At 34.9% G+C, this 24,754-nt stretch overlaps 1 protein-coding gene across 3 annotated transcripts in view; it reads right to left on the bottom strand.

Annotated features, from left to right (window-relative positions):
- The window catches only part of LOC123677470 (dual specificity tyrosine-phosphorylation-regulated kinase 2), a 45,272-nt gene extending 21,892 nt beyond the window's left edge, over positions 1-23,380 (bottom strand). The window contains exons 1-2 of one of the 3 annotated variants that reach the window (XM_045614002.1): positions 23,295-23,380; positions 3,066-3,200 (exon numbers count right to left, since the gene is read on the bottom strand). Coding sequence is in view for 2 of the 3 variants with exons in the window: in XM_045614000.1 (XP_045469956.1) it covers positions 3,066-3,200; positions 13,336-13,425 (225 nt within the window). In the remaining variant the exon portion in view is untranslated. Of the gene's footprint in view, positions 1-3,065; positions 3,201-13,335; positions 13,507-23,294 lie in introns of those variants that run through there. The other 2 variants (XM_045614000.1, XM_045614001.1) reach the window with 2 other exon arrangements.
- Positions 23,381-24,754: the final 1,374 nt, after the last annotated feature.

The raw sequence follows: 24,754 nt of genomic DNA, 5'->3' as shown, positions 1-24,754 counted from the left end.
TGGGCCATTGAAAACGAAACAGCGGCTCTGTAGGTCGGCAGAACCGAGTTATATAAAAACGCTCGGACATGTCAACAACATTTTCGAGGGGGACATCGTTCGCGATGAAATTCACCCGAAATACATTCCATCCCGCGGAGCTGTGACCGCCACCCCTAAATTTTTAAATGGCACCATATGGCAAGTGATACCTCATTTGAAAGGTAGTTTCCTTCTCAATATCAAACAACAAAAATAAATTAATTTTATCGATTCGTTTTCGAGATATAGGAACTTGAAGTTGGGAAATAACTTTTTATTCTCTCAATCAATAAAAATAAGATCTAACATTGCAACTGTTCATTTATTTATCATTGTCAATGAATTAAATGTTCAAACTGTCTACCACCCATTTCCATACAATAGTACAAGTTCTGTTCAAAATGAGACCTCACATTTTGTAGCATTTCCGGCGTTATTCGACGGCATTCCTCAATAATTTTACGTCGTAAATCTTCCAGAGATTCTGGTTCGGTTGCATAGACTTTGTTTTTCAAGTGACCCCACAGGAAAAAGTCGAGTGGGGTTAAATCTGGAGATCTGGCTGGCCACTCTATAGCGCCTCTTCTTCCAATCCAACTTCCAGGAAACATTCAATCTAAAAACTCCCTGACAGGCTGTGCATAATGTGGAGGTGCCCCGTCTTGTTGAAATTTCAAGTGGTCTTCATGGTAACGATCGTCGTTTTCAATGATGTCTACTAATTGTGGATAAACAAATTCATTCAATAATTCCAAATAAGTTTCTCCTGTCAGATTACCGTCGAGAAATACTGGTCCAATTATACGGTCCCCAAAAATACCGGCCCAGACATTGAGTTTTTGGGGAGTTTGAGTATGGACTTCGTGGAAACATGTGTATTAGCATCTGACCAATAACGACAATTATGACGATTCATAGTCGAATTCAAAAAGAATGTAGACTCATCAGAAAAGCAGATGTTGAAAAGGAAATTCTCATCAGCATCTATTTTCCTAGTCATAATTTCACAAAATTCCTGTCGCCTATCAAAATCATCTTCATTCAATTGGTGTACCAAATGTATTTTGTAGGGGTAGAATTTATGATGTTTCAGGATTCGGCGGATACTGGTTCTACTGATATTGGTAACACTAGCCAATTTCCTTGTGCTCAATGTTGGGTCTGCATGAACTTGTCCTAAAAGTGCAACTTCAACAGGTTCATTTCTCACCGGAAATTCACGTTCTGGGTCTCGTTTCTTGTTGGCTACTGATCCAGTTTGACGAAATTTTTGCACAAATTCTAGAACGTATTTTCTAGCAACAAGTTTATCTGGATGCGTTTCATTGAACAAATTAGCTGTACGGTTACCACACTCATCATTTTAAAAAAAAATTGTTATTATATCAACTCTTTCCGCGATCGTATACACCATTATTGAGGAAAGAATTCAGCAGCTTTAATCAAGTAATTCACTCCAATGTCGGTCAATCAACAATCTGTTTGACACTGACGTCCACACTTGCGATTTTGCGAAAAAAATTATCTCACATGTTTTTGTTGTACATGCATTTGAGTCGAATTCGATAAAAGGTCTTTTTATCGATTCTCACGAAACCTTAACATTTTTTCGATCAAGTAATCGAGGATGAAATAAAAATTTGAAACGGACTTGCATGCTTTTTGTTGGTAAACAGTTAGATCATTTAATTTCTTGACAATGATAATTATCTTTAAACAGTTGCAATGTTAGATCTTATTTTTATTGATTGAGTGAATAAAAAGTTATTTCCCAACTTCAAGTTCCTATATCTCGAAAACGAATCGATAGAATTAATTTTGTTTTGTTGTTCTATATTAAGAAGGAAACTACCTTTCAAATGAGGTATCACTTGCCATATGATGCCATTTAAAAATTTAGGGGTGGCGGTCACAGCTCCGAGGGATGTAATGTATTTCGGGTGAATTTCATTGCGAACGATGTCCCCCTCGAAAATGTTGTTGACGTGTCCGAGCGTTTTTATATAACTCGGGTCTGCCGACTTACAGAGCCGCTGTTTCGTTTTCAATGGCCCTCTCTGTATAATAATATTGCTTCGATTGGCAACTTCAATATAAAAAGAATTCCTTAACATTTTTTCAAGAGCACTCTACATTCCAAATTCGCCAATTTCAGCAAACTGTAGGTGAACATTAGTCCATGAAAAAACGCTACAATAGCATAAAAGATATATGACGTAAATGATTTTACTGATTTTCACTGAATATTATTTATTGTGTACCTACCTACACAATAAATAATATTCAGTCACCACCGTGTGTTACACACCGAATGAAGTGGATTTATGATTCTCTAGTCTCTGCAATCAAGAATCTTTCTGAATTCAGAAGCCTTCTGAACTTCTGAATTATGTAGGTACTGTTACTTCTATGGATTTACAATCCATTGAAGAAAGCAGAAAAGTCTTTTGGGAACTAACTCTCAAAAGATGCAACCTCTCAAAAATGGGTTTGATGAAATCGATATCGGAAAATCTATTTCTCTAATTCTGTGGTTATTCCGTTCATTCTTCCACATCTTGTAGAACAAAATCGTGCGAGAATATATCAGAAACGCACAGTTTTTATGGTTATATTTTATTATTCTATGTTGGTACTCCGAACTTGCCGCCACGGCTTTATCTGTCAATTCATCAATTTACCTTAAAGAAATCAGTTCTGCCAACCAACATTTTCCAATGCAAAAATCACTAAATTATATTTATGGAAATATTTCATTAATTTCAATGAAAATGCAATGAATTAGAGAAAATAATGTATAATACTCGTACAGAAGGCTCATTCTACCACTCGTTCATTCCAAAACTCGCCACTTCGTGGCTCGTTTTTGAATTTTGAACTCGTGGAAGAATATCAATGCCTTCTGCACTTGTATTATAAATAACTATAATGGTTCTGCTTTGAATATGGACTTGAAAGAAACAATTCAACTGAAATATATTATTTTTGTTATGTAAGCAGTAAATTTTGTAAGATGTCTACTCATATAATTTTTTATGACTCACCCCTGTTTGAGCAAGCCTGCATGTAGATGCCGACAATTTAATTCTAGAGGTTTTCAACTGCTTACTACTGGTTGAGACAAAAGTTTTGGACCCACATGTTGTAGTTGGTTTGTAATGTTGGGAAAGTGTTGGATTCTGGAAAAAATAATCTACCTTTAATTTCTAACATTTTTTGAAAATAAACGGTGTTTATTGAAGTTATATGTTTGAAATCCAGAAGTGTATTCTTTAAAATTAAAACTGTTGATCCAATATTTTTTTCTCAAAGTCGCCTTTATAAGTTTCAATTCTTATCTTGGTCATGTTCATGGTCACAAAATTCTACAAATTGTGGATTTTCTTAGAATGCATCTGAATTTTTTAGAACGCTCATTTACCAGAAAGTGAGCTTTATCATTTTTTCGAGTTTCCCGCCAAAATATTCTCAAACGATTAGAATGTACTCACTGATGACGAATTTTTCCGCAAATTCTATTAGGTCTATTTGTTCAGTCAAAAATACGATAACTTTCTAACGGAAGGGTGGTTTCAGATCACAAATGACCCAATTGGTTGACGATTAGGGGTTCCATGGATATGGTCGTTTGAAATGATATATTTCTGTTAATTTCAAAATACATTTCTTTGCGAAATGTACTGACCAGTGGCCACAGTGTGGTTGCTGATACTGAGAACTGTTTGAGTAGGGGTGTACTTGATGGTGAATTATTTCCACAAAATATGCAGTTTATCGTGAAGACAAAGGAGTTTTGCTGCCAGTTAACAGTGATGAATACAATACGGAAATCTATAAAAATTTCTGGAGCTAATTATATTCCCATAATTATATTATTATTTATTTATTTATCTATTCAATAAACGATAGAAAACCTTTTTACAAGAAGAATTATCATTATATTATCAATCATACAAAATTATCTCCTACCGTACAAAAATTATACAATTATACAAGAACAAAAAAAATTATTATAAGACGCCCCAAATATCCTCTAAACCTCGAGACAGAATGATGAAATATGTCGATACCCAAGGAATCAACGACATAGATACTTCGCCTCATTCTCTAAACCATAGAATGAAAACAGTAATTCGTTCTCTGAACAGATCTCCCCACAAATCTTAGGGAGACAGATAAAATGAACTGGAGTAACAGTTCAGGAGAATACGAAAGTCCTCGAAAGAGTTGGATTTTCTAGCATTTATTTAGTTCAAAAATTTTTTAGTATTGCTACGAATAGATTCTTCGCTCTCCTTCACAGTTCTTAAAAAGAATACCATCAAATGGTACACAGATGATTCCAAAACAACGACGGGCACTGGCGCTGGACTATTTGGGACTGGTACCAAATGCTCGATATCGCTATGCCGCTGTCTAAGTGTCTTTCAGACAGATATGTTTCCAATAGAAATATGTGTGGAAATTAACCTAACAAGAAAATCAGAAATGTGATATAGCCATACATTCTGATGCAATCGAAGCACTAAGCTCACATATCATCGATTCTAAGAGGGTATAGGAGTGCTGAAGAAAACTCAAGGAAATAGACAAGAACAAGGTCTTTTCAATCTGGGTTCCCGGCCACTCAGGAATTAGAGGGAATGAACAGGCCAACACACTCGCCAGAAAAGAAAAGCGCAAATTCATTTCATTGGCCTGGAACCTTTCTGTGGCCTAGACAAATGTACCTTCAAGAAAGAGTTTCAGGAGAATAAAGAAACCGAAAGAGATATACTCTGGCGGAATCTTCCTGATTTGGATCACTACAAAAAGTTTCTTCGAAACTTTGACTCTACGAGATCCAAGAAGTATCTGGATCTTAGTTAAAATATGTTACACCTCCTCACTGGATTCCTCACAAAGCATTGTCACCTTAGGAAATACCTCGTGAGAATGGGTCTAACAGAAAATGACGAGTGCAGATTCTGTGGAGAGGAGGAGGAAACTCCGGATCACTTGGTGACGAAATGCCTTGCCATAGCTTGCCAACGCAGAACCTGCTTCGGACATGAAAATTGTAGAAGTGAGAAATTAGCCTCCTTGAAGCCATCCCAGATATTGTAGTTCATTAGAACTCTAGAACTGGAAGGCGAGTTGTAGATCACGTTATGGAGAGAATAGCTCTGATGCGGGACACAAAAGACCATTAGGTCGCAATAAAATGGAATCTCCTTCATTAAATCTAATCTAAAATCTTATTTCCCCCACAAAATTATCATAACATTCTTTAGTTAAGTTCTTAGACTGAGATCTGATTCCACTGACAATTAAATCTTTCAATTCACATGAATACCGCTTGGGGAAACTGGACAATTTGATCTTGATTTGGTGAACAAATCTTTCTGTAGCTTTCTATATAAGTGTGTAGAAAACCTCAACCTGTGAGTCGACATCCTCATCATCAGCATCAAGATTTGCCGTTCAATCTCTGAAACATTAGAAGATTTTATAGCCTATAATTGATTGAAATTATAGGCTAAATAACCGTCGTTTTTTACAGGATCAACCTGTAGGAATTCTGAAGGTAAGTGCCGGATGATGAACATCCAACTTCGACAGGAGATGATGAATTCCTTCAATTAATGGAAAATAATCAGGACAAAAAATTCATCAATAACCAAAATAATATCAACATGGTGGAGCCATTGATACAACATTACAGTAGAGCAACTACACCAAAGGCAAAGTTACCAGCTTTGCCACTTTTCGAACACTTGGAATCACTAGGATGATGTTTATTTTTATTTTTTTTTTAATACTTATTAATAATATGTAATATAAAAATGTATGCAACTGGCTGGAAGACTGTGGTCGATAGCCATTTGATTTATCAATAAATTTATTTTCTCTCTCTTCTCTCTAATCAGGACATCGACAGAATAACATTTATGGGTGATTTCAATATTCCTGTGCTTCAACATTTTTATGATTCTGATCGTCAAACTGATTTGACAGCCCATTTCAACAGCTGTATCAATTTGTGATATGAAGCACTGTAACTAGGTTAAAAAGCATAATAATAGACTGCTGGAGTTAGTTCTCCCACATATAGAGTCAGTTTTTGAACTCCTACCCGATGTCGATCCATTAAAGTCAATTGATCGTCATCATCTAAGACTAATTTCGCAAGTTCCAGCATGCTCCAATTCATTATTGAAATAAAAACCAAGAATCATTCCCTTAATAGAAAGCAGAATAGTTATTTGTTTTACTAGGCAGCAAAGTAGTATATTGCTCATAGCCGAGCGTAGGGAGGCAATATCCCACATATATATTATAAACAATCGAAGAAAAAATTATATGTTTTAATCGGCAGCAAAGTAGACTGACTGCCAAGGCCGGCGCGAGTAATTTTGGCAAATAAAGCAAAGAATTTTTCGAAATTCCGGCTGAAAAAGTATTATTTCGATGCCACTAAATTATGCCTAAGTATGACACTGCATACGATCGAAGAATGATTACCTATCACACCACAAGATACAAAAGGCGGTAGGGTATGCAAAGTTTTAATATTGCTTCAAAAACTAATTGGGACTACAATGATATGTTCCGCTAAAATTTAACAGAAACTAGTTTCGATTGCAAAATCGTAGGAATTTTCCATATATTCCATGTGTAAACATCGGCTTCTAAATAATTTGAAAGAAAAGATAAAGTTCTTTATCGTCTTTGTGAAATACATAATGAGTTTATCCTTCTTCTAATGAGGGTAATAGGGAATCTTGTAAATTATGTTTATATTAGTTACAGACAGCTTGGTTTGAAGATTTTTGTAGATGCGAATGTTGACAAAACGCATCGGAGCGGAACAACCTTATGTTGTTTTTTCGAATCCAGGGAGATATATGAAAAGGCGGCCAGCAAACTAGGCTAAATTGCCGCTCCTCAAATAGACGCGCCTGAAACGGTCGCTTCACTGTTTCACCCCAAACGCCGGCTCTGTTGACTCTAGTTTCTTGCTCCCCGAATAAAGTCTATGTAATTTACTTTCACTTAAAGTTCAATGCAAAATTCAATAATCTTTGGCTTAGACTACACAGCACATTCACTTGGAAATAATGTCAAAACAATAACTGTAGACTAGGTTAACTTTCGTCATAGCATAGTATACCTTATACTATGGTCATAGATACTCTGCCGCTTCATTCTCATTTCTTTTTCTCTTGTCAATTCAACCTTTAACTACAGGAGTCCCACAGACTGTATGCTTGTAAAGATGGTGTTGAGAAGCAGACAAAGATAGAAAAGCCAAAGTCAAGCTAGTTTTAACGATCGATTTGTTATATATGTATATCAAGGAGCAGTGCCCTATTACCGCCTAGGCCAACATAGGCCATGGCCTAGGGGCGGCACAATTTTAGGGGCGGCAAATTTTTCGGTGAATAAAAAAAAAATTCTTTAACTCCTCTACGAAAATGTAGAAATAGCCATCTTCGAAAATTTCGCACATTTTTTCATTACCGATGTATAATTCTTTTGAATGGAAGATAGAAATATTGTTGCATTTTTCACACCCCTCGGTAATCTGAAAATCAAAGGAGCCGCCCTAAAACCGAACAGCAGTCGGCACTGTCGGCGGTTAAGCGCATCAAAGAGAACGTGGAAAACCTATCCTATCGTAAATTGTAATTGCTACTAATAAAACACGGATTACTGTCAGGGAAATCAGAGGACTGGCATAATATTTAAAATATGAATGCGGCACGTTTGATGAGTTGCCCTAGTAGGTATTATTTTCAATGGATGCAAGTAACTAGTTAAATTTTTTGCGTGAATTTCGGAATCGGCACTGGCAGCTCGTCCGTCAGTCCTATTTTTCCGTCCATGCAATACACTCAGAATCGAGAACTAACCACTATAGAGTTGTCGCCAGTCATTTTTAAACATTGCTAGTGCAATTTTTAGTATAAATAAATTTTGTGAGAACTTATCTTCAGATCTACTTGTTCATTCTTTTTTTCGCAATGTCAAGAAAACGTGAAAGTGGTTGTGAATATAGAAAACGAGCAAAGGAAAGATCAGAAAAAAATGAGGAACTGGTGAAGAAGATTCCCAAGATTGACACCTTTTTACAAAAAGGTGATAAAAAACAAAAAGTGGACTCGACAGAGCTGAGTGAAATTCAACAAGAATTCGATCAACCTTCAACAAGTGGTAACAACACATCAAACAAAGCTGAAAGCATTATGGAGATTCCGGAACAAGTGGAATCTTGTGAAAATCCGAAAAAAGCTTTTCCAGAAATTAGCGGCAGTTCAGATAACTTCAGTGATGATCCAGCTCTGTGGGATGAAATAACAGAGGAGTTGAGGCTGAATTTTATCAATCGTGGAATTAAACAAAATATTGATTTATTAGATTTTGAAGCTTCAAGAAGGAATTACAATGATCGCGTTCGATATTGTTCGAAAGGATTGTTTAAAACCCGATTGAAAAATGCCGAGACTCACACTCGCGATTTCTTGATTTACTCTGCCAGCACAGGACGTCTCTACTGTCTGCCATGCCGTTTATTCAATGGAAAAGGTCCATTTGCATCTACCGGATTTAATGATTGGAAAAATCCTATTACTATTGAACAGCACGAGAATTCACAGAATCACAAAAATTGTGTCCTAATTTTACTCCAAAGGCAAAAAGCAGCTGGCCAGGTAGATGCACTTCATGTTAAAGAATACAAGCGGGAAGTACAGTACTGGAGAGAAGTTTTAAAGAGAGTTGTTGCAGCGATCAAGGAATTGGCATCAAGAGGACTTTCATTCAGGGGTTCGACGGAAGTATTTGGTAGTCTACATAATGGCAATTATATGATGCTATTAGAATTTCTAGCTGAATTTGACCCTTTTCTTGCTAATCACATTGAAAGCACGGAAATCAAGGCAGCGGGAACGTCTCTTACTTGTCATCAGCGATTTGTGAAGAAATTATCCAAATTATGGCTACAGAAGTTCTAAAATCAATTGATCAGGAAGTTACAGAAGCCAAATACTATTCAATAAGCGTAGACTCCACACCAGATATAACGCATACCGATCAACTGGCTTTTATTACTCTCTATTACTTTTATTATAATAAAGAAGACGGAAAACCAGTGGAAAGATTTTTAGGTAAGATTGAGAAAAGTTGTATTTTTTTCTTAATGTTTTCTCATTTACCAATACTGAAATGATGTTACTTTCAAAAAATGTTTTTAAGTGTAGCTATTTTATCAATTCCAGTTTATTAGTAAGAGCGATTAATGATCGAAACGTTTGAAATAACAAATTCATTACATATTATAATAATTTTGACATAAAAATGAAAATTTGAATTGATTTATGCAATGTAATTGTTCTTGTCCACGACTATTCTATAATATGCACATATGAATTATAGCAGTGAATAACTTATCAGCATCGTGATAGACTGACTGACAGTAAGATCAACCACCAAGCTATCAGCGCGGTAAAAAAAAGGCTACTGATGGAATCGATGTCACGTGAAAATTTTGAACTTCATTTTGAGCTTGCAATTTTCAGTGCGAACGCAGAAAATGTTGTCATCGCTTTGGAAACTACTCTAATTTTTGAAAATGCAGATTAATTCGAATTTTACCCAGGAAGTCGTGGATAAAATATAGTTTTCTACTCACACATAATTACTGATATTTACTAGGGTGAATAATAGTTATCTTTATGAGCTCATTGAATAATTTGGTACTAACTTAGGTAATTTTACTCACAGGATTTATACCAAATCCGGGATACAAGGCTGAAGACCTTTATAACGCTGTTATTAAGATGATGGAGGAGCATAATTTCAATTTTGCGAATTGTAGAGGTCAATCCTATGACAATGCGGCAAATATGTCAGGAATATATAATGGACTGCAAGCAAAAATAAAAGAAATCTCTCCTTTGGCATATTGGATCCCATGCGCGGCTCATTCGCTGAACCTCGTCGGAGAACACGCTGCTGGATCGTGTAAGGCATCTCGGGATTTTTTCTCACTTCTTCAGGATATTTACGTTTTCTTCTCAATCTCGACTGCTCGCTGGGGGATACTAATGAAACATCTGACTGGCCCTTCAGTGAAACGATTATCTACAACTCGCTGGTCGGCGAGATATGAAGCTTGCAACAGCATGAACCAAAATTGGAAAGAAGTTGTCGCAGCTTTGAGTGAAATTGATGAGCGGGACAGGTCTAAGACTGGGAGTGAAGCAAAAGGATTGAAAATCAAGCTAACATCTCTGGAAACCGCAATAATGTTCGCTGTATGGAGTCCAATTTTGGAAAGATTTGATAAAGTGAGCGAAGCAATACAGAAAGTTGGCATTGGTATAGATGAAGTAGTTTTGTATTATGAGTCATTGGTTGATTATATCTTAGGATTAAGAGATCAATTTGATCGATTTGAGGAGAGAGCGAAGATCAATTCTGGATTTGAGAAATATCGAAGTGAAGAAAGAAGAGCCACAACAAGAACTGTTCCTGCTGATGAAACTCGAGTGGGACATACTGCTTTGAGTGGGAGGGAAAACTTCAGAGTAGGGGTTTATCTTGTTATAATTGACTATCTAACAAGAGAATTGAATCAACGTAAAAATTGCTACAAGGGTTTTGCTGCGAAATTCTCCTTTTTATTAAAACTGCAATCGATTAGTTCTGAAGAATTAGGAGTAGCGGTTACTAATCTCATCTCTAGTTTTCCTCAGGATTTAGATGAAAAACTCCACGATGAATGTTTGCACTTCAAATCCTACTTAGCACAGTTAGAACAACCTCCAAAAACTCTACACGAGATGAGTACCTTCATTAGAAGTGATAAAAGCTTAGTGCAAGTGTTTCCCTACATCGATATTACAATTAGAATGTTTTTATGCACTTTTGCAACGAACTGTTCAGCAGAGAGGTCGTTTTCAGCATTGAAGCGAATTTTATCCTATTTGCGATCTAGCATGTCTCAAGAGCGTTTGAATTCTCTGGCCCTTTTGTGCATTGAAGCTGAATTGTTGAAAAAATTAGACTTCGAAGCTGTGTTGCAACAATTTGCGGAAAAGAAGGCAAGAAGAAAACCATTATTAGTTTGATTATGAAAGCTGTAATTTTTTACTATGAAATATAACTCTGAAACATTAGATTGTTTTATTTCCAGATAGAAAATTGTCTTTATCAACTTCTGCGAAAATCACGTATTTAAAAAATTTGAATTTTTAAAATTCTCTTCACTCATAGGGGCGGCAAATTGTTTTTGGCCTAGGGGCGGAAAAGAGTTTAATCCGGCCCTGTCAAGGAGGCATGTACATATATCCATAACAAAAAATGCTTTAAGAATGTGAGGCAATTATTGGTGAACCTCAACTATGCTATTTATTCCTTTTTTAAAGCAAAGGCATCCGTGCAAAATTCATAATCTGAGTAGAACAAAGGAGTTTTTTTAATGGAATATTTATTTATCACCTTCAAACCGAAAAAGTGTAATTCGAGGAATTCGAAGAAAATAAAACTGGTTAAAAAAATTTGCATTGTTGTATCGACTCTTCAAAAAAATACTCACAGAACGCTAGCTCTTACACGTAAATCTGGAAATTTGGTTACGGATAAATTACTGCATTGCGTGAGTGGAAGATATTATGTAAAAACATATCAAATCAATATTTATGTGTCACTTTTCAATAGTTGCCTTTATCAACAATAAGTATGTAGTTAGTATTTCGAATCGATATCGGAATAGATTTAATTATGAGAATTCAGGACATAAATATCGTCTAGATTGATTAAAGTTTTTTTTACCACAGAGAACAGGTTATTTAGAACTAATCCCGAAAGATCAATATCGAAAACACAATAAGTATCTTGAACTTCTCCAGATAGAAAATCCATTCGTACATATTTAAAAAAAAAGCTTCAAGTAGTACATCCCAGGATTTCTGAAACCCGGCAATTCAACAAGTGATCCCAATACATTCAGGATGGCTATCACCAATATAAATGAATACTAAGAATGAAAAACTAAATGGCATATCTTCTTTTCTATACAGGGTTAGTCTTCAACTTAGACATATATCTCAAAAGAAGATTCCTCAGAAAAAAGCACCCTTTTCAATTACTATTTTTTTCGATTTGGCTCGGACTCGGTTGAAAAGATACAGGATGTTGAAAATTAAAAAATTTATGTTTTCAGTTATATCTCGCAAATGGTTTCATCGAAGACTATAATTTTCGGAATATATAGTTTTTCATTGAAGTGATAAATCTTCTCCGAACACAAAATTCCATTCTTATTTACCATGAATAAACGTCATTATTATTATTATCTTTCAGTTTCTTTATTATGACAATTATATTCCATAAGAATACCAGTAATTCAAAAAACCCAACACTCGAAAGTAAGTTGAACTTTCATTGATGAATATTTGACCATTTTGGAAAATAAAAGTATTACTCAATTTTTTTGTTATAAAGCCCCGTTTCGAGTACCTAATTGGTTCTAGAGAACAAAAATTAAGATAGAAAAAATGGGTAGGTACTTTGACTGAATGCAACTTTGCTAAGAAATACCCACAGAAATGAATATTTGCTATGATGTCCCGTTAGTGCTGACTCAGTTTGAAAATAAAAGTATTTGAATAAGATCACAAATTACTGAGCTTTGGAGCAGGTCTGATAATTAAAAGATACTTCATCAAAATTAAACATTCTGTTTTGAAGAATTGAGACAACGCTATTAAAACAACACGCAGGAAAATATTTACCGAGACAAATGAAAAATTAAATGAATATCTTTCTTTCGAAAGGAAACATTCCTTCATCACACACCACGATAGTGCCAAACAGGGATTACTTTAATGAATTGCGTCTTTATGGTGATAACAATGAAGCTATTTTATAGTATTCATATACTGGGTCATCTGATAATAACATAAAACAAAAAAATCAATAATTTTCCTACATCGTTCCTCATTTATTCAATTTCAAAAATATTAAACAAAGCCACTTGAACAAGATGGAAAACTGCAGAATTTCAAATCAGACTGTCAACCTTTTGATATGAGGTCATCTCGATGGTCTCAATTTTGTAGTTTCAGTTTGTCGCATTCTTTTCGAGACACCCTACATTCCATAAACAGTTCAACTTTTCAAGCAGGCTTTGGCAGATATTTTTTGTTTGTTTTTCTAAGAAAAAATTCAGACACTTAAAAATTTTGACCTAGATTCCAGACTCCCCATCAGCGTTTTCTCTAAGTTTTTTCTAGTTTTCTCTGAAGTTAAACTTAGAAAGTTAAATACCGGTTTCTCTCCGATTGGGTGAGTTCCTCGTTGGGCCCATACCATGGTGCGAGAGCCGCGACTGCAAGGGTAGGTGTGGTAAGAACACATCAAGACATCCCTCGACCGTGACAGAATCAAACTCACACAACTGGCACTGCTGCAGTCTCGCCCAAAGCTGCCGAACTCGTACTGTTTTGAGACGAGGTCGGGATCTGTTTTGGGACTCGGGGACAAGCGATGCTGCTGGAGCAGGCGATCGATCAACGGGGCGCAGAAATTTTGCACCAATAGTGGTGAAAGTTGGACCACGTGATGTTTACTTCCGCATTCCAGAAACTTTTTCCGTATCCTCAACAGAGAGGGAACTACAGATATATTGATAGCCTTTTCATATATCTCACAAAATATTCCTACTTATTTTTAGGAAACATTTAATTTTTAAAATTTGGATCGATCTTAGGATCGATATGATTGATTTGTTGATTGGAAATCAGTAGCTTCTGAGAAGGGTAGTGGATGATTGGAAAATATATTCTATTCATTTTCATATCAGCTAGATGTAGTACCTATTTTAAATTAAGTCACTTCGTCTGTTTAATACAGGGTGTAACATGAGTGGTTGAGGTTGGCCATAGCTTAGTGGTGAATGCAGGTCATCCAGGCCTTTCAGGAATGTAGCTTGTTGTGTACCCTGAGATTGTTAGTTTCGGAGATACAGGGTGATGCATAAATGTTGGCCGTAATTTCTCAACTCCATTAATTGGGAATCAGCAGTCCAATTTCATTTCATTTTTTTTATTTTTTCACCTCATAAAAAAAATGTTCACCTCCAAAACGTTTATATAATTATATAATATTTATTGTGCAGAACTTAGATTATTGAATTCTTTCTTTCAGTTTCCGAAATCTATAATTTTCACACCTTTAAAAGAAATGTCGTTATTGTCATGAAACAATTGTTTTTATTTCTTCCATGAAGATAGTATTTGATGTTATCTACTGATATTTTGGATTTTACAGTTTTCTGTTCAACTCTCTTCCATTGTAAACCCTCAGCACCTACTGTGTGTTGTAACACATTGCGTAAAATATTAATTAAAAGTATGCTTTATCAAACTATGAATTTTTTTGAAACAGGATAACGAATTTAAAACAAGATGACGTAACCCATCTTTGAAAATAAAAACCTATTTCCTTTATAGCAAAAGTAAGTATTTACCATTAGATACCTATTTATTTAATTTATTAACATGAGGAAAGGGTAGTATCATAATAGATGTTCCAAATGAAGCCCTTTTCATTTCAACATATTTTTCTGCTCTCAACAAGAGATTATTCATTGCTCTTTTCAATAAATTTTCTTTGCAGTCAATTGCGATTCGTTGTATCATATTCAATATGAGAAATGTGACAATAATGTTATAATACGGCATTGTTGCAGTAGGTTATTCTTGACACAAAATTAAGAAAAGGAGTATTTGATAGTCCGGTGCTTAGCTTTGATATATTTGTGGAGTAAAAAGTAGGAAGAATTAATTGTACTGGGTATATCGACAATGTTGGTTCGTTGAAAATGAAGAATAGAGGTGTTGTTCACTTGGTTTGTTTAATACACACAGTTGTACAGTACCGTGAGCCATTCTATCTTTCTGAGAAACTAAAGTATAGATCTAAAAGTCATAATGTAAATATAAGAAGAATTGCGAACCAGCTCACAATTTCTAAGCATAGTACATCATTTTTCGAGCGCTCCTTCTCATATAGTTCTACAATGATGTTTTTGGAAAAAGTACCTCTTCGAGCTAGGGTGGATTTACAGGGGGGGGGGGGTAATGGGCGTAATTACCCTCTCCCATGAATATTGAAACCCTGAAAAAAAGTTACGCAACGTGGTGCACATAAAATATTTCATGCAATAATTTCAAATTAGTAATTTCCCAATATTTACTCGTAAATATTTTGTTTTATTTTGACTAAATTTTTTTGAAGTTTTGAAAAAATTATATTTCAAAGTTTATCTGAGGTGATAAAATGTTGAGTACCCGATTTATAAGTTTTGAATCATTACTACCCCCTCCATGAAAAAGAGATATATCCGCCCTTGTCTTCGAGCGAGGGAATCCAAAGAGTGAAAGATGAACAATCTGATGTTGAATGGATCATTTTCTTAATATCTATGTAATTGTTTTATATACCCCCGACTTTAGCCTATACGGGTAGAAGAGAAAAGTTAATTGTGTTATTTTATTATCTATATTATTGTATTGGATTTCTTCTATTTCGTTGTATTGTATTATCTAATTGAACTGATTATTTTTGTTTATATTGTATGTAAACCTGCTGATTATGTTCAATGTATATTATAGTCCTCAGTTAAGTTGAAAAGCTACTATATCTTGACTTCGTTGAGAAGAAAATAAAGAAATCTATTATTATATGATATTCTCATTATTATTAATTTGAAATAAAACTGCCACTGGAGCTATTGCAGTAAATTATAAGTTTGTTTCATGTTGGCGTTGGCGTCATTCTGTCAATGACGAGGTATCAGACATTATACATTAGAGAATCAACCATTATAGAAAGGAGTTTTTTGTGTGATTTTGGAGTATTTTTGAATTATTTCATACTTTCTAACATCATGATTTATTTTTTTTATTTCAATTTACAATTAATTTAATTTATATTTTAATGATATTATGGAGAAATTGAAGGATCGAATATTTGTTGAAGAGAGCCATAAATAACTCCTTGTTGAAAGCTACAGAATGTGTAGAAATGTAAAGGGCTCAATTTCGAACATCTCTCATAATTCTCCTCTTTCAATACCATGTTATGAAATGAAATAAATATGTATAAAATTTCTCAAAAAACTAATTATGCATACTTATATTTCGTATTTTCCTGCTCATAGGTTACACGTTCACCTATAAATTAAATTGTAGAAGCGAAAGTGTTTCTTCCATGTATCAACTCGTTCCTTTCTCCAAAATAGCTCCTCCAGAGCAAAAATCACCAAAAGTATCTCTGACCCGGAGTGCCCTAAGATAGTGTGTTGTCTCCTCTTCTATATTCAGCATACACAGCCGACATCTCCAAGACTGGCCCAACTTCTCTAGCCATATACAGCTATCATGACCAGGTCAAAAACCTAGTGATTGGCAACCAGATACTTCTAGGACAACGTAAGCCGCCTGAAAGAATGGTGTCGTAAATGGCTAATCAAAGTGAACCCTTCAGAAAAGAGCTCAGCTCTTCTCTTGTCACGGAGATTAGTCAAACCATTAGGTCACATCCAAATGTACAGACGCAACATCCCCTGGAAATTCCAAGTGAAATACTTGTCATCTTGAATAAGAAACTCTCATCCGCACCTGGACTATGTCGTCCAAAAGAGTAAAATGGTACAAGCCAAATTGTCTTCGCTGCTCTCTGGTCGCAGCCTGGAAGTCATGGGAATTATTCAGAAACAAGGAAATTGGGTGCCATGCAAGTTGAAGCCGAAAGATGTTGAACGGCATTTGTTTGCTTGGAAGGCAAAGACGGAAGAGATTTTTGCATCGCATCGTCCCAAGCGCAGAAAATCATGGGGATATCCTGGCCAAACCGAATATTCACGGTTCCAAGGTCATGTTCAGTATTTGGAGGGACCAGCTCGGGGTAGTGTATTATGTTAAAACCGACTGAAACAATTACAGGAGATCGTTGATGCGTTAGAGCTGAGCATTGAAAAATAAACGGCCGCAATACAACGAGTGATATGATGAAGTGATTTTACAGCATGACAATGCTTGACCCCATGTTGCAAAAGTGGTCATGACATACTTGGAAACGTTAAAATGGGAAATCCTACCCCACTCACCGTATTCTCCAGACGTTGCTCTCTCGGTCTATCACTTGTTTCGATCAATAGCACACGGCCTGGCTGACCAGCTTTTCCGGTCTTATGAAGAAATAAAAAATGGGATTGATTTTTGGATCGCTTCAAAAGATGTCCATTTTTTTCAACGGGATTCGTATCCTATCTGTAAGATGAATTCTTTCATGTTTCAGGCAGAGGTAGTAGTGGTCAGCGATGGACAATACTTTGAAACATAAATGTATAACCAGTTTTTTCACAATGAAGCCCCGAATTTCGGAAAAATACGGCGGAAGCAAAATTGAACACCTATGTAGTTGCGTCGCGTGAGCTCAAGGACATGAGCAGATAGTTGTCAACTAAAACAACCATAAAAATAATCGCGAGGAATATCCGCCCACCGTTCCAACCAAAATATTACACAAGTCAATAATATACTAAATCTTCAGTATAATAATAATAATGAAGGTCTTTATTATTAGTAATAGGTACTTTAGCAACAAAAAATTTTCAAAATAAATAAGGTGAGGTTCAGTGCGGGTTATTGTATATTTCTGTACAAGATAATAAAATAATGTAATATCAATAACTAATCAATAACGTAAACAATGCAATAAATTCAAATAATGAATTAACAGTAAGTATCCCAAGCATTTAAACTGGCTTAGAATGTATTCAGCGGCAACAATGAGCAACATTACAACAAAGTGGAAATAGTAATAAATGAATAGTAAAGTTGTCTGGGTATTTGTACCGCTATCAGATTGGGTTGTGTTATTGCAACTAAAGGCTTACCCTAGGGATATCAATATTATTCAGATACTCATGAAAGCGAAATCCGAAAATTTTACTTTGAAATTATAAAATTATTGTTAAAGATAAGAAAGAGGATTGAAATTAATATCATCATGGTAGACCAAGGTAGGAAACATAGTTGGAGACTAGGGTCTGGTTGAGAGAAAGAGGCCACCTCTTGGTGGAATTCTCTCAGGAGGAGAATTTCATAGTAGCAAATACATGGTTCAAATTGGCAAAGCGAAGGCTGTACACCTGGAGATCCCCTGAAGAAAACACAACCAACATCATAATAAAACCAAATCAGTTATATTTTAATTGATAAAGAGTACCAGAATGGCATTAAAGAAGTCAAAAATAACAAAGACAAGATTTTGGGAAACTGAACGAATTTTGTATTGAAATATCTACACAACTGAAGGATACAATCAGGTGATGATACAACAGGGACAATAAGTTCAAGAATCATGGCATTCCTTTCAGCAAACGATATATAAAGTGCAAACAGAAAAATGTGGTAAAAAGTTAATGACAGGAAATAGACCATAGATGACTAATGACTAATCTTAAGTCTTATGGAAATTCGAAGGAAATATATGAATACAAAAGTAGAAGAATATAAGGAAACCCAGAAAACCATTCAGAAACTGATCATACAAGCAAAAGAGAAATGGATGAATAAACGATGCCAGGAAATAGAAGATTCACAGAAACAGCAAGATCAGTTTATTATACAGGTTGTTTCCAAATTAGACGTGAGCCTTGGAGGACGTGTTAGTATGACTCATTTGCTGTCGATTGAGCCATATTTAGTGATAACCAAAAATCAATAGAGATATCTGAGTTCTTGTGATTTTTGAAAGATTCCTCACCTTACTTCATTTTTCTTCAATTTTTCTACGTTGATTATAATTTTGGACAGGGCCGTATCTAGGTACTATTGCGCCTGTGGCAATATCTTAGACAGCGCCCCCCATTTTCGAAGATTTTTTTTCATAGATTATATTTACTTATAGTATTTTTTTGTTCATAGCTTAAGTCATATATTTTGTGATTATTTTATGCTTATACACAAATTCTAGGGAAGGCTAGCAATATTTTCAATGTTTCCAGCAAGGGCGTAGAAATGGGTGGTAATTACTGCCCCCCCTCCAATATTTCCAAAATATAAAATTTCAGAATTCGTAATCGGTATGCACGTACTCGTTATTTTCGGTTTTTGTTTTATTCTCGTCACAAAATTTCAATACAGTAGCTATCAATGTACTGAACTGAGTAATTCGCATCGAAAAATTGTCTGGCCGTGTTATACAATTTATTGTGATTCATTCAAATTGCAATTTAATTGTGTAGATATCAGTTCTGAATTGATTATATCAAAACGGTGTTCCTAATGTGTACAAATGAAAATGACAGATTTCTCGGATCATTTTGAGAAAAAAGTCCTATAACATGAATCTGCAAACGATTTGGTTTTGAGATAGCGGTGTTTAAGTTTTTTTTTCTCATAGCACCTTCCCTTCACAAAATATTTAACTTGAATTGTCATAGATCTTCCGATTTAAAGCTTTCATCTTGTGATATGCTTATTTTGTATGCAAATCTACAGGGTGATATTTTTTCTGGAAGGGTACCTGCTTCTTTCCACCAGAACTATTCTTTGGTGGAGCACTGGTTCTATAGAAAACTGTGAAAAGAAACTCTGGTCTAGTACAACACTTTTTGGTTTGTTGTATTTTTGTCGTATCTGCTATCGATTTCGAAAAAAAAAATTCGAACAGCTCTCTGGTAATCCTCAGGAAAATCCAAAGTATTATAGAAATCCAGTTATTAATCTGTGATGAATAAATTAATTATAACTTATGGTACTTATCAACAAATTCTGTAGCGAAGATTAATAAAGATTCGATAAACTAATAAATATAAGCATCACTAAAAAGTATGACTATACAAACAAAGCGTTTGCGGGCTCATGTTTATGGGACTTTATTCTTTAAAATTATCCAAGGAATATTTTCCTTCGTAACTCTGTTATAGGAAAACCCAGTATAAGGTGAGAACAATCGAATTAATCGAATAATAAAAAAAAATATTTTGAGTAATTAAGTTCCAACTTCGTTATCAAACCTCCTTCCCTCACATTACAGATATGAGTAAACGTTGTTCTTTTTTGGAGAACCCAAAAGAAACAAGAAAGATCTCCGTCCTTGGTTTTCAGATTCCTCGGCATTGCTCGTTGCGAGGCGTATACATGAAAACCGAGTTGTGATCTTTCGAATTATTATGTCTGGTGCTCCAATATTTTTTTCTCTTGATATTTTTGGGCGCCCCTGCAGACCTTGCGCCCGTGGCAAGTGCCACCTTTGCCACGCCCTAGATACGGTACTGATTTTGGATTCTTTTCGTGGCCAGTGGTAAGTCCGGATCTAACACCGTTAGAATATACGAAGCAGCGAGAAGATTGAGAGTAAATTTCAGGCGGAAAGTAACAACTGAAGAAATAAGAAAAAGGGCACGTGCTTGTATAAGAAATGGTGGCGGTCATTTCGAACATAATTCATTAATATATTTTCTCATGAAATTTTGAGTTTGATTCCAATGAAAAAATACCTAATTCATTACTTTCCTTTCTTTACTTATTTCCCCTTTCAAATCAAAATCTACTGATACATTATTAGTGCCTGCATTCTTGCTTGAATAATATTCGAATTTTGAAAGGATTAGGGATATTGCGGGAATGAGAGAAGGAAGAAATCTATGAAGGATTGACGGAGTTTTAAAATTCATGGTGCAAAAGGCAACCCTTAATAGATCAATAAATCTATCCTAGCGCATGTGACATGAAGACAAGGGAAAATTTCATAATCATTTAACTCCTCCGAACAAGGTGCTGGAATGGACCGAATGCATCGTCATGTGAGTTACTGTATGTATGGGTTTACTTCATAACAATTAAAAATGCAGGTTCTGCATTGCAGAATCCACCGGACAACGGATCCCAACGCGCCTGTTCCTAGTTTTCAGGATTCTGTCGCCTGAAGGCAAATAATTTTTTCCCGTTTCCATATTGCATGGATATCATTCATCTTAACTTCAAATGTCAAAAGTGGTAAAAGCGGAACTCAGGTATTTCATGTCGTCCCATGTCTCATCATAAGATTCATCAAGAACTTGAAAGTTATTGAGTTGTTATTTTGACTATGTTTTTTTATTTCAAATGAAAAAATAGTTCGAAAATTCAATAAAAGCTAACTTGACCCTACCTAGCTTTCACCCAAAGCTCCACTCGCGAGCTGATCTCAGTATTTTTAACTTTGAAGGTCTATTAAAAATTTATGTTATTTTGTTGTGAAATATATTAGGTAAGGAATTATTCATCTCAGTTCCGAGCACCAAGTTAAAATTGCAGTGTCTAAAGAAGAGAGAATAACATCCTCTCAGAATAATGAGTTGATTAAAAATAAGCTTTTATTTTTGACGTTATTTCGAATTTTCAGACTCCTTCAGAGTAAATTGTTTCAGATGCAAGTCATATCGCTCAATATACAGACTGGTCCAGATTTTAGTTCAATAACTTTGTTGTCGGATATAACAAATGGGAAGAAGTTCATAGAATATATATCCTAACGTTTTCGAAATACAGGACGTTAAAGTTTGAAAATAAAATAAGTTCTTACACAAAACTCATTTATTATTACGTTCATTGATGTAATTTTTAGGTTTTGAAGTCTAGGTAATGTATTGTTTCGAATTAGGTGAGTGTCTTCTGTCAAAATTATTCAGTGGCGTAGATGAAGGGGTGCGATGATTATTTTCTAATTGGAAATCTACACCAAGGTCTGTCTTCGAAAAAATTATTTAATTTCCAAAATCAACAGAGCTTCACTAAAACATAAGGTCTCTTGAATTTTTTCATGTTCGAGATAATTGGGTACAAAGCAAACATTATCCAAAAAATACACAAAAATTAATTTCTCAAATTTTTCCATTAGTGATGAATAAAAGTAAAAACATAGACGTATTTCATTATAAATTATAAAATTAAGATGGCATTTAATGGACATTTCAGAAAGAACCTTCATCAGATATTTAAACAATAAAAAATATTTGTGAATATTCGAAAAAATGAATTTATAATAAATGTTCTTTCTCAAATGTTCAATTGAATGCCATCTGAAAGCGTCTGTTTGTAGTGTTTGCTTTGTACTCAATTATCCCAAAAATGTAAAGAATAAAATAATTTTCTTGAAAAAAGACAGTGGTGTAGATGATTTCCAATAGAAAAGGATCATAGTATCTACGCCACTGGATGATTTTGGTTGGAGACAATTACAAATTCAATTATTATTTTCAGATCAGTATTATCCTATAGGTATATTTCATTGTGAATCAAATATAATTTTTTGTCTGAAATAATCTCTACCAGACGCTTTGCTAGTCCTAATATATCTAATTGAAGGTGATCAAAAGATTTGCGCGAAAATGAGGGCAAAATTCTTCAAGTCAAGCAGAAGACTATGTTCAAAATATGCAAATAAAGCTTTCACATCAATACCTATGTTTTATTTTCATCTCATCCCACCACATATCAAATTTTTCGTATGGAAGATCATAAACTGCCTCTGACTTTTAGGAATTATTTATTATAGAGCATTACCCGTTACCTCTTCGGTATCACTCATATTGTAAAAGTTAAACTTAAAAACTTGTGCTTAGACTTATTAACAAAATGTCAAACTAACAACTGACATGTAGTCACAACAGCAAAGAGACTAGTTTTATATATTTTCACAATTTTTATCAATTATATTTCAATTTTTACCTTCTTTGAAATAAGGCATTTCTTAACTCTCTAATAGCTCTTAATTAATTCTCATTCCAAATAATTTTTTTTTAGATTCTTTTGCATCTTTTTATTGATATCGAAAAAAACTTTCGCTAGGTAGACATCAATTATTTGATCAATAATGATTAAATTAATAACTGTTATAAAATACAACACAACAAAAAATTTGAAAACGACAATGCAAAAAAAAATATAATTGGTTTATTTTTATGGAAAAATTTTCGTTCTTCATTTTGCCAAGAATTCGAAAATCTTCATCTATGGCCTTGCAGTTATTGAAAATAATTTGATATAAAAATTTGTATAGTACCCATAATTGATCTGGAATTTATGAACACAACCTACTGAAGATCTGATAACGATATACGGATACCGGAAAACGTGTTTATTTTTCAATAATAGAAAGAATTGTAGACTAAAATTGATCGTTTCTAGTAGGAGAATTTAAAATAATTTATGAATAAATAAACTTTCTACCTCTATGTATGCACTTTTCACTATACACAATTTCAATTTGGTCAGAATTCTTTACTAAATATGTGAACTGAGTATTCACAGTTCACGTTTCATACTAACGAGACTAGTTTGTCACGTTTCAGTTACAGCTGTTGTTAATATCCTTTATAGGATTAAGGAATCACGGGTTTCTGGAGAAAGGTGAAATCCTCTTTTCGACAACTTCGAATCGATAAATACACACTTTATATAAATTCCTGAATTCTAAAGATCCTTCAACTTGCTGTATGAGGAATGACTATACAAAAGTATTCAGTCCATTTTTTCTTTTTTTATCATGTTTGGAAATATACTTTGTTGTGCTGCGAAACAGTGGGCTTTCATTTCACGAATATAAAACAATAACATTAGAATATATGAGTTTATCTTATAATTATATATACAAATTAAAAAAAAGCTGCATGTTAGCTCAAAGATTTATAGCTCTGAAATTAAAAATTTAATTAAACAATAGCAAAAATACTAATTCTACTCTGTGCACCATTACATCATAATTTTTTTCATTACGACATCAAATCTACGAATCAACTCAAACCAAAATATAGAAGGTAATGGTATATAAATTTTCATCATTGATAGTTTTTTCTCATAATTATTGAAAATTTTTTTTTATCGAAATTTTGTCTTATTCTGGTATTTTGTCTCATTTCCTCATTTCTAAATTTTATCATAATCGGGAAGTTTCACTACTCTGGTCTTGACCTCCTGGACTGAGAGGAAATAACCTCATCAAAAATTCTGAATCTCAGGCAGAAAATCAGGTTGATGGATCCATGACTAATTAGGGGACCTAGTCCTTATTGGTGTCGACCTTGAAACACCAGAAGGACTCCATTGTATGAAACTCCTCACTTCTGCATCAGGGGCTCTTTAGACGTAGATTTATATGACTCTAGTTTCTCGTGGGGCTAAATAATAATAATAATAATAATAATAAAAGGGTAGCGGTAGGTGAATCCCTAGCGATTCACCTATCAGGAGAGTTGAATCGACTCCTGCCCACCGCAGATTCCAGGAGCTCTCTGACCCGGGAAGCTGAAACCTGTCGAAGGGTCCCTGTCCAGGGTAACGGACGAAGCCGTGTGGAAAGCAGCTCAAGAATTCTCCCACCGTAGCTCTGCGGATCGTAAAAAGCGATCAAAGGCCGTCTCCCCCACGACACGGAGGAACCCATGAATTATGGTGAATTTGAGGAATAGGAATATAGAGCCGCTGCCTGAGGTTCGTCAGGGCGTGTCTGGAGCCGGCGCTGGACATGACAGTATGCGGGACGTCGGTGACAGAGTGCTAAGGAGACGGGCGTCTGTCGAACAAAATGCTACGCCTCCACAATCTCAACAATCTAGGAGAAGAATAACACGAGTTTCTCCTACCGCTGAAGGTGCTGCGCAGGATCCCCAACCAGCACTCACCCAAGCAGG

The sequence above is a fragment of the Harmonia axyridis genome, chromosome 4 (genome assembly GCF_914767665.1).
Source record: "Harmonia axyridis chromosome 4, icHarAxyr1.1, whole genome shotgun sequence".
Lineage (NCBI taxonomy): Eukaryota > Metazoa > Arthropoda > Insecta > Coleoptera > Coccinellidae > Harmonia > Harmonia axyridis.
The sequence above is the reverse complement of the archived record's forward strand: the minus strand, read 5'-3'. Positions and strand labels throughout refer to the sequence as shown.